This window comes from Argopecten irradians, chromosome 8 (genome assembly GCF_041381155.1).
Source record: "Argopecten irradians isolate NY chromosome 8, Ai_NY, whole genome shotgun sequence".
Classification (NCBI taxonomy): Eukaryota; Metazoa; Mollusca; class Bivalvia; order Pectinida; family Pectinidae; genus Argopecten; species Argopecten irradians.
In genome coordinates, this window is record NC_091141.1 from 26662424 (window position 1) to 26681228 (window position 18805).

The 18805-nt window shown below is 34.5% G+C and overlaps 1 protein-coding gene across 1 annotated transcript; it reads right to left on the reverse strand.

The window, feature by feature from the left end:
* Positions 1-772: 772 nt before the first annotated feature.
* Positions 773-17244, reverse strand: LOC138330000 (uncharacterized). Its single transcript, XM_069277331.1, has 10 exons — positions 17048-17244; positions 11188-11252; positions 9498-9619; positions 9013-9137; positions 6313-6773; positions 5968-6021; positions 5375-5513; positions 4604-4719; positions 3898-3970; positions 773-3264 (listed from the first exon to the last, which is right to left on the reverse strand). Exons 2-10 carry the CDS (start codon positions 11224-11226, stop codon positions 3071-3073), a joined length of 1323 nt encoding a protein of 440 aa, XP_069133432.1. The 5' UTR covers positions 11227-11252; positions 17048-17244; the 3' UTR covers positions 773-3070.
* Positions 17245-18805: the final 1561 nt, after the last annotated feature.

Below are 18805 nucleotides of genomic sequence, written 5' to 3' on the forward strand. Positions count from 1 at the left end.
CATACAGTCACCTGTAACTGTGGAATAGTTTACAAAGACAATTGTATATTGTATTGTTATTTTGCTATGATATAAAATGGAAGTGAATGGTTGTGTGATGTGAAAGATGAAATAAATAGATTAGGTGTAGGGTACACATGGCAATATGAGGATATTTTCGCGCCTGAAAATGTTATCAATGTTATTCGAAGTAGACTATATGATGTATTTAAAGATGCTATACCTCTGACAATTTGTATATAGCAAAAACATAAAGAAAAATAAATTTGTCTTCAAAATTATTTGACATAATCAATACGCTGCTCCAATTAAATGGAAATTTCAAAACTTAGATAATCATCGCAAAAAAACACTGAAACGGCGAGGTATCATAACATAAAAAGAAATTAGAGATGTGTTCACGTTGTAATAGCGGTGACATTGAAGACAAATTCCATTTTAAACGCATAATTTAATCTGATAAATTTCTAGAAATAAGAAAACGATGTATTAGGACATATTATTATATACATATAAGACCTAGCTATTTGAATTTTTAGAATTGATGAAATAAGAAAACAAAAAAAGAACTTTCAGATTTATCAAAATTTCTTATTTGACCTTTGTTTCACACCTTAAACTGGTAAATCAAATGGCGTTAAGTAATGAAGAAAAGGAAAAGGTAACTATACCGCAGTAGTAGATGGTAGAGCAGTAGACGTTGTCTAAACTACACCTTAAGTCATAACAGTCATGTTATTTAGTATTAAAAATAATAACATCCAGTCAAAAATGTGATATCTTTATAAAAAAATAAAGATTCTATTTTATTTATAATCATATGAAAAATATAGGAAAATTACAAATACAAGTAGTTAAAACATTTGATTATACAATTATGAGTCATTTAGGTAGTATCCCCGTTTGAACTAGCGATATTTGAACGTCTATATAGCACTTCTTTGGTGCAGTTTAACAGAATCAAATTGATCAAAAGAGTATATATATGTACCTCATTGCTAAACTTGAGTATAATTGTTGAATCGTAATTCGACATATCTGTATGATAAAATTTACAACTAGCACTGCCATAAGCATGCCGAAAAAGGAATCAGTGTGCAAGTTTTAAGTCATATCCGGTCAAACAAATGCTAGTAGTATATGTACCTGCAATGAGCACTATTTAACATTAGGTCATGAAATTTGGCGATAGAATTTCATGTACATTGTTTGTTCCCAACTTGTTGGACTTTTTTTTTCGTGAAATGTACATATGTTCTCATATTTTGCCTACCTTTACTAGTAACAGAAATACGATAGTTGGCAACAGTATTGTCTATCTTTTATGTTTTGATCAATGTAGTTCTGTTCGAGTGCACCTAATTAAGGAGTGATATATTAAGGCAACATGCGTACATAGTACTTATCACCAGTTTAAGCGTGGAATAATATCTTTATTATTATGCAGGGTGTTGTTTGTTTAATTATCAATAAACTAAGTAAAATCAGTAACTGAAATAATAATAAAATTCAAAGTATCTTATAGTAAACGTAAGCTTCAAAATTAGATCACAAATTAGATAATGTATATTGATCAATTGTACCATGTGTACGTTACAACAATATAAAATGACATTTAGAAATACATATTTTAGCCTTCACTTTCCTACATACAAAACTATGATGTTTTTCTTGTCATTTGAGGATTTCAATGCAAATTATTCAATTTGCAGGAATAAATTGGAATAATAAAAATAATAATAAATGAAACAAACATGACACAATATTGATCGTTTTAGAGGGAAGACAAATAGCTATATATAGCATTTTGACCTATATAATTCATCTAAACAAATTTCAATATTTCAATATTCAAGATTCATTGAATCAAGGGATATTGAAAAAGCTGGCAACTACATATTGGATATAGATAGGAAGTCGATATATTTCATCATACAATGTATCTCTCATGTATATTACAAAATTCATATTTCAACGTAGCCCAAGAATACAACAAAGACATGTGCTCTTTCATTTCAAAAGAATCAAAATTCCAATGCAACTAAGTGGCCTTGGCTGTATATCAATCGCAACATCTCGGGGAAATTTCCGGCAATCTTCGGAAATGTAATTTCTCCGAGAAGTTGCGATTAGGCTGTACATGTTATATGTATGTACAAAAACTGAACTAATTATTTACACTTGTTTATATTGAAATATTTCACTCATCTGTACCCTTCACGGAAACCTAGCAGAAGACATTCTCAAAAACATAACCAACGGGAGATAACTCGTTTTGCTTGTGTCATCTCATTTTCACTCTTAAGAGACAGTCTATGACCATTTCATTTTCTTCGTAGCAACCACGTCTCTCTATAACAATTCCATATCTTCATAGCAACCACTCATTGTACCCCTCAACCGCTCAAGCTATAACAATTTTAGCTCTCATCTTATTAACTACTTCCGTCAGTGACTTCCGTCAGTTCTCACAATTTCAATTTTCCATCACATCCACTCCTGTATTGTTCCTTATTAAGATTGTAATGAAAAGTTTTGTTGAATTCTATTATTGATTTATGATGATACATCATAAACTGTTCTATTTGTGTAACCACCCAACTTCAAATTAAATTTTATATCTATACAATGTACAGATTTTTTTTATAAAATGAGCATGCAATCAACATATTATACATCACATAATTACATGAAGAAATTGCATAAACAATTACATTTGTGTATGAACATTTATTTTTTAGACTTATTTTACTACTGTAAATGTACTTATTTTACTACGGTCACATTTTAGCACAAATACAAAAACCTGTAAATTAGGGCTCATAAATTAGCGCAATTCAATTGTTCAATGCCAGAAATACCCTTTTAAAAACGTTTGAGTTGTACATGAATTAGCGTTTCAAAGATAATGCGAAAAGCGCTCAATTAAAACTAAATAAAACATCTTTAGTACCTTTACAGTATTAGTAATTTGAAAACAAACGACAGATACGCATATGTAGGTTGTAGAAACAAACAATGCCGCATGATAGACCAATATATACAAAATGGGTTGTGATAGACCTTGTGGTTAAGTCTTGGTATCATCCTCTGGGTTAGTAAAGGCCTGGTTGACTACACTTTCCTGTATGGACGGTATGGAAACCTTGTGCTCACTGGAGACTGATGTTGTCTTTTTCTTGTTCCCTCCTAGTACGCTTTGGAAACTAGACATGGACGATCCTTTCTTCTTCTTATTGCCACCAGCGCTAATGTTGACGATAGCTGTAAATAACATGGTAAAGTCAATGTGACAAATTCATTTCGCTGTTGACACCACATATCTTATTGAAAATGCAACTCATTTAGCAAAATATACACATACGTCAATGAAGCAAATTTATATATATAATTGGACAGCATTGTGTTCAAACTCTAGAAACCACAACGACCCTCCATGACCCATACATCAATTAAATTAGGTCCCCTATCCCACCACACAAAAAAACTTTCTAAATACATAGTTATATTTATCAATTATTGATCTCTGTTGAGGTTCATTTGGTGTTTTACCACCCTAATAGAAAATAATCACAGCGGGTGCAGCCCGAAGTCATTTTTCTTTATTTTACTAGAGTGGTATAAACAGAATCATAGGTTCTTACTTCATGTATATTAGATATATAGTTCCTTTGGCAAAGGCTTATGTTAATGATAATTAATAAGAAGAGCGATAGTTATAGAACGCCACCCTGAAGAACTCAACGTTTGGGCAATTAATTTTGTTAGTTAAGTTAACTAGCGCAATATCAATACGGTTGTGACGTCAATAAAAGTGTTTATAAAATGTATCAGCGAATGAGAATAGTGGAAAGTCTTATCATAACTATTATAACTTAACAATGATAAAATACTTACCAAGACGTTTGTCGATGTCCTCTTCGGACAAACCAGCACCAACGGCCAGCTTCTTCACGATCTCTAAACCGTTCTGTACGAAAATAGAAACAAATGATAGTATGGACTGTATATGTATGGTCGCGTGCACAAATGTTTGCTTACGAAAAACATATAAACACGTATATAAAGTAATATTCTTTTACGTGAAACTCGCATTCTATTTTGCCCACGACGGATCTGAGGAGTTTGAGCGGTTTTGAAATTGACAGTATTCAAACTCTGATAGAAATAAGACGACTAGTATGCATTGCTGCTGCCATGTACCACATTGCATTGGCGACCATATAAAAGGGCAAAGTAATAACAACTACATTGTATAGTCCTCGTTTATGGTGTATCACGCAAACTTTCTCAATCTTTGAAAGCGATTTCTTCTCCTTTATCACAAGTTTATAAATTCACCAACCTAGGATATAAACTATATCACTAAGAAAAATGTGGGGGACAAAATAAATTTTAAATAATACAACAAAAAAACATAGCGGAACTTAAAACATGTAAGCATCTCTACACAGCATTATATGTACATCAAATAGTTATATAATTGGTTTTATGAAAAATCGGGTTTTGGTTAAAATTGTCATTCGATTTGGAGTCAAGTTTGTATGTCGTCCATCAAAACCTTGACGAAAAATGAGGAGTTAAGTGCAGATTTGAACTTTACCGTCAAAGATTTGTTTTCGGCCTTGGCCTTTTTCAGGTCATTGGACACAGCCTTCTTTTGTTTGTACAGCAACTTCATTCGGAAATGTTCGTGGTCGATGACCGCCACAACCAGGCCTAAAATAGATTTACAAAGGTCATAGGTATTAAGTAATGTTGCCCATTCAACCACTTTATGACTATTATAAGGGTGAAACACCATTACGTGTAATGAAATATATAAATTCACAGAAACACAAGTGACGAAGGGAAACAATTGTAACAGGTACGCCAAACTTTCGGACGGCTTATATCCATACCCACGTCGATATCCACAAAAAGGATATTTCAATGTCGAAGTTACGGTCGGTGCGATATCCTGAGAAGATCACAGTGAGAAATTGTTAACTATAGGATTAGTTATGATAAACATGTATTATGCACATTAAACTAATACATAATTTGATCGGACACTCTATTGAGTTCCTTAAATTTCGATTTAGCTTCAAGACGAATTATTCTTCACAGCGCTAACCTATCCTCGATAGTTCAGGGTTTGATATCACTGTCGATATATCCGCCCCTAGAATATGACAAGACTTTGTGTGAAACAACAGATGAACATGTAGTTTGGGCGGCTTCGAAGTGGGCGTCATTGACTCTGTAATGTGGTTGATCAGTGCGGGTTTTTTTCTCCTGAACTGCATTTATATTCATTATGGCATAGTCCAGGGGGTATACATGACGACAGTGTCACACACCCTTGAAATATTGAAAAAGAATTTTAACTTACTGTTGACAACTCGAATAACCCTCCATGGCACAAGGAAGGCCAGAATGACCACCATCTCACGGACATGCATGCCACTCATCCCTTTTAGGAAGACAATGTCCACTATAAACGAGGCGATGACCACGAATCCGTCAAACATCTGTAACAAGAGAGGGGGTATTAGTTTAACGTCTTATTAACAGCCAGTGTCATGTAAGTGTCAGGTTTGATGGCGAAGGAAAGCCGGAGTACCCGGATAAAAACCATCGACAGTACCTGGCAACTGTAACAAGATTGATCGATATGAAGTGTTAGGAGATGAAACCGTGAAATATACACTCAATAGGACGGGCAAAGAATTTTTCTAGCATTATGCTAAATACTTCTTTGCCTTACGAAGATGCAAATTTGGTTAGGTTAGAATAGAGATAGTGCAACTAAAACAAAGGTAAATGCGCTATTCTTATCTTGTGGTTATATAACTAAACTATGTTTACTACTTTGTTTTACTTCATCGTAAAAAATGAAGAACTAGAACACGATTACAATTAAAACACTATTTGTATTCTTACTTCTTATTGTTTATCGAGCTTGACGTTTAGATATTTACTCACCTCTAACTTCCTTTCCAATAATTCTTTACCTAGAAAGAAAACCTTCAGAAATGTCTGAAAGAAAATGAGTTGAAGAATTATTTGTGTGAAGAATTATATTAAATAGTAATTCTAAACAAACCGAAATATAATAATCCAATTGAATACCTATATTTAGAAAAGTTCTTCTCAGAGACGAAATATCTATATATGTTTATAAAATAAACACTGTAGTTAATGGGAAACGAGAAAATAAACACACAAACATCTATGTGTTCATCAATTTTGTTTACATCTTGCAGACGGCGTATAATATATTTGTTCAAAGTACTTCCAATTCGTGACAGAAAAATGAAAAACGCCAACCTCAACAACTAAAACTGCCAGTATGGCTATACTAGCTTTATGGAATCCGTGCGCGAGGTCTTCTTCTATCGTGTGCGCGTGGTCGTGGTCGTCGTGGTGATCTGTACCGTTGCCATGGATTGTTAGCGCGTTGCTGGGAGTTCCGGTTCCTGATGCCCTCTTACGTCTTACCGACGTGGTGTTCTGGGATGTTGTAGTTGTGTCCATAAATGTAGTGTTGTACGATGTTGTAGTTGTTTCGGCAGAAATACCGTTTAATCCTGTAGTAGTCAGATTTCCGGGGTTATGGGTTGTTCCATGTTGATGGTGTGACCCTTGACCCCATTGGACGTCAGCATCTAATATGGCTCTATAAAGTTCTTTCACATCAGTGTTTTCCAAAGGAGCGAGATAGTCTGGGTATATCTGTTTCATGTTGATAATAAAATTCAGCTCATTTTTCTCCGCTTTCTCTAGCACACCTGTAACGAATCGCTTGAATGAATTAACAAGCTTTCTACATAATGATTTGTAATTGCCAACTGGACCATTACACTATTTGTGGCTAGTTGGGACTACCTCGCAAAGTTGAGAATGCAAGGTCGCGAAATCACCAGCTTTGAAATCTCGCGACCCCATGACCTCGTGTAATAAGTCAATTATTTTCATATGCGTAACGACGTCAATGGCTTATTACTACAGAGTTGCAAAGCATTTATCAGAATATAAATACATGATATAAGGAAGAAAAATTATAACACATTTTTTAACCAAACTTTCTTTAATTCTTTTAATATTTTGTAGAGTCCGTCGCTGTATAAATTTTAAAATATGTTTATCCCTTAACATTATCTATTAATTCACGTATATAACTTTATTTCAAAAGTTTTTCGTAAATGGGCATTTTGATAAATAATGAAAATCACCAGCGATGCTATTGGTATCACAATAAGAACAAATAGTATTTTAATATTCTACATTATTCCATCTACCACTTTCCACAGTTTATGATTACAAAAACTGCCATTGCGCAGATAATAATGGCGAGATTGCTGTTAATGACATTCATGATGTGTTGTTAATAATAAATAAAATGTTGATACCTGAATTATTTTTTAACCTAAACGTGCGGTGCATTGAATTCAGAAACGCGATAAGGTTATTTTCAATTCCGTGACAACAGAAATAAATTCGTGGCTTTGACGTCATGTGGCTTAAATTTCAAAGTACAAAGTATGTGTGTTTTCAATCATTTTATTATAGAGGTTGGTCTATATAACCGTTGACACGTGATACCCGTAAAAATGTGTGATGGTGAGACAGTAGGTCTTATAACGTAACCCTTTACAGCTGGCTATATATAGGACCACGTGCTATTGTCTGGGTATACCGTCAGGTTTATTATTCTGAGGGCTGTTTGGGTACATTTATAATGTATACAAAAACCAACTCAGGACGCATATATATTATAGACTTGCTACAAATATGCATACAATTGTATATGTAAACGGCTGGGGAATGTATTTCAATTTTTTTTTTTGTTATAACGAAAAAATATTATTATTTAAAAACCAAACATGATTCAATTTTGAGAAAACCGAGACTTTTTTATAACCTACTAACACGCCTGCCCTGGCACGGGAGGTTGTTCACCTAATAATAAAGTGGACAAACTGCCTTACATCTGCAAGGGTACCAATCTATCCGTGGGTTCCATTTGTGGGTTCGTGCCAGTTGTACCGCCCAATGGAACGCGTTTGGATTTTTCTAATATGACGACACTCATATGAATGATACGCTTCGAATTCAAATTTTATGTCTATCTAACAACATTAGGGATATAAAAACAATACCTTAAGTTTCCAAAATGTATTTAAAAGCATGATAAATCAAATTTCAACGAGAATAAATCTATTACGATGACAAATGAAAAACAACGTGTCCGCCATCTTGGATCCAAGTCAGGTTCGGTTCGACTGACACAGTGCGTTCGTTTACAGACACATCAGATTTGCACCGGTACAACTGCCACCAACCCACTAAAGGAACGCACGGAACGTTAATCGGGTGTATTTTAAACGGAAAGTTCATCATTTTCTATCGGCCCGCCGATAAGGGTGTCATATTAATCATCTTTCACGGTCATCAGTGTAAAAACAAAAAGATCAAGTTCACGGAACCCAGACAATCATAATGAAGCTACGTATAGTCTTGTAAGAATGCCCTGTCTATATCTCACAGTCGTGTCCACTTATAATATGAACCAATAGTCGTATTCAATTATGTAGTATAAACGAGCTGATCTGACAAATCCAGGTGTTGTTCGAACGAAGTAAGTTCTCTGGGTTCCTGGAAATCATTTTTTCATTGATCGCCGCTAATGATTATTGATATGACACACTTACCGGAGAGGCTATACAAAATGGCGGACTATCACCTAAAATACAGCCGATGGGTGACTTAAATTATTGGTACCTTTGTTTCAGCGTGTCCATCACGGTATTCAACGTACCTGGTAAGTATCGAAAAAACCGTGACTTTCAAGAAGATATTTGTTTAATGTTTTATTTACATATTTATGGACATTATATGGCTTTGTTTAAATGCATGTCAATCGTGTGGCTGGTCGAGAAAATGTTAACTTGTAAAGCATGGATAGCGAAATATAACCCAAGTGGATTTAATATATAAGCCTAACTTCTGACTGCATAGGTAACTTACCTTTAAGGATGTAGATGTCGAGAATTAGCTCCCCTAGTACTAGAATACAGTCCAGGATATTGAGAAAAACAATACAGAGTAAAACTTGTTTACTGTGGAGGACTTGCTCTCCTTTCATCCGAACCCTATAAAAAGAAACAACAAAAAATGATTTAAAAAAAAAAACAAAAACAAAAAACTGAAAAATCAAAACAAATAACAAATGAATAAAACAAAGTTATACAACAAACGAGTGTAAAGTTCAATGGTTTCAGCGTATATTCCCATTTAATTATATCCTTCTCCATGCAAATGTCATCTGAATACACTGTACTATGGTGGAAATTGTCTGGGGTCAAACAGTCGCAATTTTAAAGGCAAAGATCAACTTGTTTTGTTATAAGTTGAAGTAAACATTCGGGCCTAAAGCAAAAATGCAAATGTATATTTCTTTTTATCGATTTATTCTGGCCATTTAAATTTATAATAAGTTATTGTTTACGTACTTCCCAATAGTTGATTTAGGTTTCCTGTTCTCCCTGCTGATGGCATGATCTAACTTTTCTTCAGTCTGGGCCAAAATGTTAGAATACGTTCTGGCAAAGGCTAGCCCGCCCTCAGCTAAGGCCTGAAAATATTCAAACCATTTCTTGTTCACGATGAGTTCTTCAGGGCGCCGTCCTTCGGTCATTATTCTTCTTATCAATAACATTCATATCCGATAATCCTCTAGATATTTGTTAAATAAACTACATATATATCATAAACATTAAGATCCTTTATTTCGGTCAATAATTGATAAATAGTAAAAAAAAAATCGGTTCACATGTAGTAATAATAGTGTTATTCGAAGTGTATATGGATAAAGTGATTATATATTTTATCGATAAAGTTGAAAGTAAGGAAGTACAGGGTGTCCCATAAATTATGTTACTCTTTCAAAGTTCAATATTTTCTTTCATACAGCATGTAAAGCACCAGGATTTCATATCCAAAAAGCCTGCAATCATACATTTCATATTTTGATTAACAAGCAGCTGAACAAACAAATCTAGGTAATCTTAGCAACGATTTTCACAAAAAGACATATTTTTGAAAAATGAGGTCAAAAAGACGTTATCCTTGATATTTGAATTACCTTTGAACAGTAGCATTAAAGATTTGTTCTCATTTTATAATGCCTAATTAATGCATTGGACAATATTTTCTGGTGTTGGTGATTATTTTCTGTGCTTCTGGCAATACTCACACAGAAAAGATTTGAGTTGTTAAGAACTGTGGCATTACATGACCAATAAGACTGTTTTACAAAGTATTAAACAATTTACAATGCCTGTTTAGTACATCACATGATAATTACTAGAAATGCGATTGGATAACAGCCATGGTCTATTTTGCGACAGTTCCCTGTCCTTCTTGACTACGGGAGACTATACCTGACTACAGGAACTATACCAAAGTATAGTCCCCCGGGAATGAGCACGCGACCAAATACATGACGTCATAATGAATGTCATGTGACGTACTAAATCTATTATGGCCCTTTCCCTCGGGAACAGTTCTCCTATAGTGTTGTCTGGCGAGGTATAAGTCCCCGAGTCTTCGACTCGGGGACTATACCTCGCCAGACAACACTATAGGAGAACAGTTCCCTCTTAAAAGGGCCATAATAGAATAGTAATGTCCTCTTGACGTGCCAATATCTTAAAAGTGATGACGTCATTATGACGTCAGTGGTTTTCAGCAGAATCTCAAATTATTATTTTATATCATGCATACAATAAAACGTTTAATTGCATGTTTTCATATACCAAAATGTCTTTTTTGTTGCTCATCTATGTCATAAGTAATAACATTTTGAAAGTGTAACCTGATTTATGGGACACCCTGTAAATTGTATAATGTTATCCTATTTGTACATGTTTATTACTAATGTAAGAAGAAAACGCGTGATAACGAAAAGTTAGAATAAACGATATCCGGGGCATACTGTATAATGAAAAAAAATGAGTATAGAATAGTGTTACATGGTATATTAGGGTTATTAAAGATTAAATGTTTGCGGGGAATGTTTATATTGATGACTATTTATTATTGATTTTTGAACTGATATTTGGTATGTATACATAACACAATTGGGTTTATACACAAGTTTGGTATATTGACCAATCCCTTTATGTGTATTTTTAAGCTCACCTTCAATCCCCTCTCTGGTCGCTTTCTTTTCCAAAACATGATTGATTTGCTCTTCTGCTTGGATGCTTTAACACCAAAACAAAATAAGACATTCATTAGAATTGAACTTGTTCAAATGCTACTTAAAATCAACAGTTTTACGCAATTTCCAATATTTCTCTGTCGTGAACTCAAAACCGTAATGGCATTTGTATAAAAACAAATGTATAATATTATATAAGAAAAGCACTTCATACTTTCAAAACTAAACCAAACAGACACATACTTCGTGTTCAAAAACGAGACCAAACAGTCACTCAATTCTTAAATAGTTCTGAAATCACAGCAGTCAAACATCACATTCTGAAATAGACGCAACAGTCACACTTCGTAGTTCTGGAAAAGAGACAATCTTCACACTTTTTATTTCCAAAATTAGATACAACCATCACACTTCACAATTCTGAATTATGAACAAAGCGTCACACTTCCAATTCTAAATTAGACGCAACCGTCACACATCGCAATTCCGAAATTAAGCACTTAGCAATTTTGGAATTAGAAACAGCCGTCACACTTTGAAGTGTGAACATACACAAGAGTTATACGCTCCATAGGCCTGCGGTCATAATCATTCGACAAATATTTTGGAAATTCGAAATCAGACTACACCCTTCTTCGATCGGAATTGAGGTCCAACTTTTACACGTGCGTATTTTTACGGTAAGTTATTACTGCCAAGTGTTTATTTTGTAGCAAGGCGTCAAAACAACTTAGTGTGGTCTAATTACCTGGTCCAAATGTATATGTATGACCAACTGTCATTCCCACAGATTTCGTATAAAATCTCGTATAATTAAGAAACCTTAGCACGCTTGCAAAAACAAAACTCCGGCTGGGGCACTCTTTTTCTTTGTGATGAGGTTTTGTGGAGGTTTTTAGCTTTGTTTTTATAGTGGGTATTTTCCTGCCGGACATATCTGATTAACATTGTAGATTACTTGGGGTAAAATCAGCACTTATGTATTCGTTACATTGTTTGGGCCAGATTGTCTGTTCTGTAGATGTTGTCAGTTACTTAACACGACATAACGAGCTAGGATTCCGTCATGTGATCAAATGTGTGCCCCCGGGGACGTAATGCTTTACTCATTCACAACGATTCACTTTCACCTATTACGAAGTTATTACCTATGTGAGAACAGAGGCAATGTCCAGACATAATTACGGCACTACTTGACCCGCTTTCAAAACAAGCCTGTTAAGAATATCGCGGAATTCCATTTAATTTCTTCATTGGATAATGCGATCAATTCATCACTGTAGAACTTGTCCGTCGTCTCACGTAGTCCGAATTATTGCGTTGCTTTATCGTCGTTGTCATTGTCGTTCTATCAGACTTTTAAACTTGCCTTCAGCGCATTAAAGGCCTTCGTCTGTATATAAAAAGACGATAGAATGTTAGGATACTTCAATACTAGTGACTTCTTCACTCATAGTCTTGTTTTACAGAAATTCAGGTTTCTGAAAACTCTCCGTTGCATTGCGGATATCAATTATATGAGAGGTACAAACAGGATCGTCTTAGTTGTTCAGTATGTAGGACGGGATCAAACTTTTATGGGTTGAGGGCCGGTTTTGTTGGTTGATATTTTTTTCTTGGGGGGGGGGGGGGGGGGGCCCCCCGCACTATCTTACAATTATGAAAACACGTCGTGTCAAGACTGATATAGTTAATGCTTTGAAATCTGAAAGCACCAAGCTGGTATTTGTACTTTTATCATGTCCCTGCACATGTATTCATTGAGTATTAATGTAACCGTTATATCAAACATGCTGAAAGCGGCAGAGTTCGCGAAGAGAGACTAATCGTAGCTCCTTCGGAACTTGGTAAAATTGTGAAATCACTGATTTGACCGTTAAATTTCAGTCTATGTAATGTAGAACATTTACATTTTTACCATAGCTTGCTTTGTAGATAGGTAACATAATAAGTCTCACTGAATTGTTCCTTTCATATAAAATAAATAGAAAATACGACTAATATATAAATAGTACTAAAATGGAGTAAATTTATATACCCTCAAGTCTAAACTCATTATTTAAAGCTATTTTTACGAACACTATAGGACAATAATACTCGTTTATTGCTCCAGGTACGGTTTTATATTTAGGCACACTACGGTATCTACTTAATGGAAAAACATCCATACTCGTAATTCTCAGTCGGGCCCATTTAGAAGGGGCTCCCATTAAAAATCAGCCAATAAGGTTTTATGTACTACCCTAGGCAAAGGCCACCTAGTTCACATGTACAATATGTCGGATTAGTGCCATTATTTGTCACGATTACTGTAAAGTTTGTATTTAACATTTTACTTCGCAACTGGAGGGTAATATTTACGAAATGAGATATATCAGATGGGCGAATTTTAGCAGTTTTAGCGCAAAATCAAAAGAATATACACGAAATTACTTTTTACGTAATTGTGAAACCGAAATGTAACATGGAACAACAAGAAATGACGGTATGGCGTCAAAAATCTAGTTTTCTTAAATGATTTTTTCCTTATATCTACAGTATCAGGTGGTCACATATTTGAAACATGTGAGTCATGCCAGTTCGTTTAGTATTTAATATTCCATATTTCGCGAAGTGTCACCAGTATCTTTCGACGCGTCCTTATGCATACACTAAATGTACTGACAGTTGATCGGTGTTTTTTTCTATGGGTTCTCCAGCTTTTCTTCTCCATCAAAACTTGGCGTGTCTTTAAATGACCCTAGTAGTTAGTAAAATGTTAAAGATGCTCCACCGCCGACAGAGCATAAACGATACTAATCATTTGAAAAATGATTGGGGTTTAATCATGTATATATATATATGTCTAATTAACACCAAAAAAAAAAAGATTATAAAATTATTTATTTTGCTTTTGGTGCGTAATCAGTACTTCCTTCCATATATGACAGAGTACAACGGAATTTTTTCGGGATGTAAGTAATTATTTTGAACATTTTTTATAAGAAACTCAAACTTGTCAAAGGTGGTAATGGTGTAAAGTAAATAACTTTTGTAACGTAAGAAAAATACTTATTCGTCTGCTTCTATTTTTGATAGAGAAAAATAATATTTGTCAGCAGCGCAGCATCTTTAAGCTTTACACAAGAAATCTAGAACAGAGGAGTAAATTGCGTAAATGATATCAAACTCAATGACCTGTGACCATGTTTGACTAATCAACAACACGCATCTCGCCGTTTGCCTTATTGAAGTTAAAATGGCGGACGATGTCAATATCTGAATATGGTGACATCTCCATCTGTTCAATAAACAGAATTATTCTAAAATAAAAAAAAAAACTGATAAGATATTAAGCGATCAGTTTATAAGCATGGTAAACTATAAAATCTATCAATTTGACAATAATTTTATAACGATATTGGTGATAAAATGTATTACATGCAGGTTCCAGATACCAAAGAAATACGTTCAGACTTACTAACTAATAATTAAATTTTGCTTGTTACGAACATTTTCATTGGATTAAAATGTTACTTTATCTGCCCATTAAGGAAAAAATAGCGTCGCCGTTTGTAACGTTGCTTCTGATTGGCTCAGATGATGGCGTAATGATTTCATAGACAAAAGAGTCCCAAAATGAATTTTGAATATTGAAGAGATTATCTTTAATAAATTGAATTATAATTCGCGGTTATTTAGAGTACACTCATTTTTTGTGTTATATCTCCATAAAATAAAAAATATATTCAAGTTAATCCTTAAAGATAGCAAAGTTACCGAAGTTTTCTTTGTCTTTTCATCAAGAAGTTAGTCTGTTTTACAAATCATTATTAGTAAATCTCTTAGATTGATTCTATAAGGAATAAATCAATTTGTAAATGGGACAGATAATTGGCTATTTAGGTATTGAATTTTTGGTTAATTCCGGATCGGTGTTGCCGTGACATAATTTACTATGACCCCGGAAGTTGAAAGTTTTTGAGCGGGCATGCGTAAACGTCCTTTCCTGTTACGGCTTTGGGAAAAGACTTCTTCTAACTCGAGAATTAATGATTTTTGATATTTGTAGTGGAATATGTTAATAATTTGGAGGAAGTAGTTTGAGAATGAATTGTTGTATTTGGACATTGCCATTTATGCCTTTTGGCGTGCATTGTCAATATAAAGCCCTGCCCTAGTACTGTCTATCGGTGTGTCTGTTAACTTTTACGGTCTCCATACATTTTACATAAATTAATGGTGTCTTCTTTCTTTGTCACCATCTTGAAAATTGAAATGTACAAAGAAGGTTGTTAATTACTAATGTAGATCTACAGAATAACATAATAAATACGTATATTGAACATGTTCACTACTTTGTAACACCTGTCTTGATATACAGATATTTTTATGTTACACCTGTATGTGTAATGGCTGACCTCATGTTGTACACACTGTGTATGAGAGTGAATAAAAGTAGTTAATTGGAAACTCTAAAGAAGCTAAATTCATTTGAACTACTAGCGACGGAGTTTGCCTGTATCCATTATAAGACGGATATGCGCACGTACATGACAGTGAGAATGTATGTAATCCACGTAAAATGTATGTATGGAATTAAATGACAAAATAGGAGAGTTGCATATTTTGAAAGATAAAATCCCACAAATACGACAATAAAGTGCATCGTCACTGCATATCAATGTTTTCAATCAGCCATAACGCCACGGGTAACTTCAGACGAAGTGGCATGTCAGGTCTATATGTCCCGGCAAATCCCCTCGTAAAAAATCTTACTGTATATTATACATCTTATGTGAAAATCTAGCATAACTTGAAGCCGGATTTATACCAGGTAAAAATTCGTGGTCAAAGGCAGTTGTTGGGAAGCACAAGATTGGCCAAAACACGGCTCGCGTATCATCAGAAAATGTACACAACAGACAGGGGAATCGTTTATCTTCTATAAAATATTAACCGTAAGTTACCGAAAACTTTTGGTTGAAATGTTATATTTTGAAAATCACATGACATTTAGAATATTATTTGTACAATCTTGAATGCGTAATTAAAGAAGTATCCATGAAACCAACTGGATGATAATTTAATGTTGTGTCATCATTGCTCCTTATCTGCGCTGTTTTTAATGGAAAGGGGAAAAACTGTAAGCATAAAGACACACTGAAATTACGTGTGAGCTCTTTTTCCCCAGTATGGGTACTTGGGATGGAGTAGACCCCGACCAACCATATGCTAATGCGCATGTAATATTAGTCAAGCGACGCTCTGTGCAAGGGGCACGTCATATAGTGCCAAAACAATATCTGATTTTTGTCACATCACACCGCTATGGAAATACCACAGAATAAAAAGGGCTACAGAGGTGATAAACTTATCCCTAATTACGGGTAGCAACCCCCCCCCCCCCCCTCCTCAGCTCCAGCTCCAACTTACACTGACGCAGTCCTAGTTTATCACATGTATCAACTTCCATCCTGTAGAATAGTACATCACGCGGACACAACATGTTCAACTCGATACCACATAAAACAAAATTAGACAAAAGAATACGCCATACCTATATGCTAATAGCGCCCAGTTGATAAAAAATGATTACATAGCTCATTCGCTGCATTTTGAGTAGATGTCTTCCAAATTAAAACAAACAATAAGAATATTTTAGAAATCCTAGATTTTGTCAAATGAAAATAAATCATTTTATCGTGATTTTAACATTGCTTTTTAAAAGATTTTCCCCGTCACTCTTTGATCCCGATTATTAGAAAAGTTTCAATTATTTCCGAAATTAACGTTGCAGTCCACCAAGGATTTCTCACTTATAAATCCTTGAGTGAACAAAGAATTCTAAATACTTACTTTGAAGTTTAGGAAATCCTTAAAACAAAATGGATATTTCTCCGTTTCCAAGATTTCTTTAAGAGCTTTTGAATTCAGAGATAAAAATCCTCTGTGAAAGTTTCCCCGGGAGGAGTTTCCTGTGTATCGCCGTGCACGCCGGGTGTAGTGTATCCGTCGGCCGAGCAGGCCCTCTGTATAAAAATCTTAAATTGAATGCGACGAAATTACCGGACCCTTATTTACGCTTCACTTCCTCGTTTATATCTACATACCTGTGACGGTGTTGATATGGATACTCTAGTTTGTTTACGGCAGGTTTTCAACCAGTATATGCGGACGATGAATGACCTTAATGACATTCATTATATAATCTTTGGTTCACTGAATTGACGGGTTCAAATGTCAGTCCGTCTGGGATACTTAACCAAAACAAATGAAAGCAAACATCTTTGTTCGCAATCAAAGCAGTTGTCTCAGCGTCATACCTGTATTTACGCAGCGATAAAACGGGATTTTAACACAAGCTTTTTATTTGTTCTTGGTAAGGTAAAACGGAGTTTCTATACTGTTAAAGAGGATTTTGCAAGTATATGTAGGTAATATAACATGACATGGAATTTATGTAACTAAAATGAAGAACTCTCTAACCCAGCGGTATATTGAGCTCTAGTTGTCATCACAGTTACGTATTCCCGGGACCCTCTCCAGGAAATAACTCTTCCCTGAGTTCTGAGGGTTTACAGCTATGTGTCCAATTTCACGAACACCCCTTAACTTTAAGGAATTCCTGATCTTAATGTTTTCCATGAAAAGCATTACAGATTTTAAGGAAAGCTCCTTCACTTCAGGTGTTGTCCTTAACTTCTGTAGTGCTTTCCTTAGGGAACTCCACCGCCAACGAAAGGTAATTTTTCTCGATCAAAAACAGCAGCAGATAAATAAGTATTTTCCTTCAGTTACAAAAGTTACTTACTTTACACCATTACCACCATTGAAAAATTTGAGCAGCTTGTTTTTATTCAAGATAAAAATATTAAGAATAATTAATTGCGTTCCGACATGACACTATATATATATGAAATTATAGTAAGTATGGCTTGTGTATGCACCAAAAGGAAAATACAATGTAAATTATTTTATATTATTTTGTGTTAATTAGACATATATAAGCACGATTATACATCAGTTATGCACAGATTACATACATATATATAATTCAATTTTGCTTATTACGAGCATTTTCATGGGCTTAAAAATTTACTTTATCAGCCCATAAAGGAAAAAATGGCGTCACCGTTTGTAACGTTGCTTCTGATTGGCTGAGATGACGGCGTAATGATTTCATAAACAATTTTAAAAGAGTCCCAAAATTAATTTTGAATATTGAAGAGATAATCTTTAGCAAATTGAATTATAATGATTAATTTGAATAGATTTTTTACGTTATGGAGATATAACACAAAAATCTGAGTGTACTTTCATCATAAACCGCTTCGCGGTTTATTTAGAGTACACTCAGATTTTTGTGTTTATCTCCATAACATAAAACAAATTATTCATGTTAATCCTTAAAGAGAGAAAAAAAATGTCTTTAGAGCCAAACGCCTGTACTCTAACGGCGGTGGAGCATCTTTAAAGTTAAAGAGTATTCATGAAACTGGGCCCACTGTTTGTAGAGCAAGAATGAGTATCCTGCTTCCACACATTTACTGTATAGCTCCATACATAATATATGGGTGTCAATGCACTACAACACATGAGAAACACATAAATTAA

What these genes read in the sequence shown, in the direction of transcription:
- LOC138330000 (XM_069277331.1), bottom strand. Translation starts at nt 11,226, where the DNA reads ATGTTTTGGAAAAGAAAGCGACCAGAGAGGGGATTGAAG. An exon ending in CCTAAATCAACTATTGGGAA is followed by an intron (nt 9,138 to 9,497) that starts GTACGTAAACAA and finishes TTCTTTTTATAG; the next exon opens with GGTTCGGATGAAAGGAGAGC. An exon ending in TGGCAGTTTTAGTTGTTGAG is followed by an intron (nt 6,022 to 6,312) that starts GTTGGCGTTTTT and finishes ATTTTCTTTCAG; the next exon opens with ACATTTCTGAAGGTTTTCTT.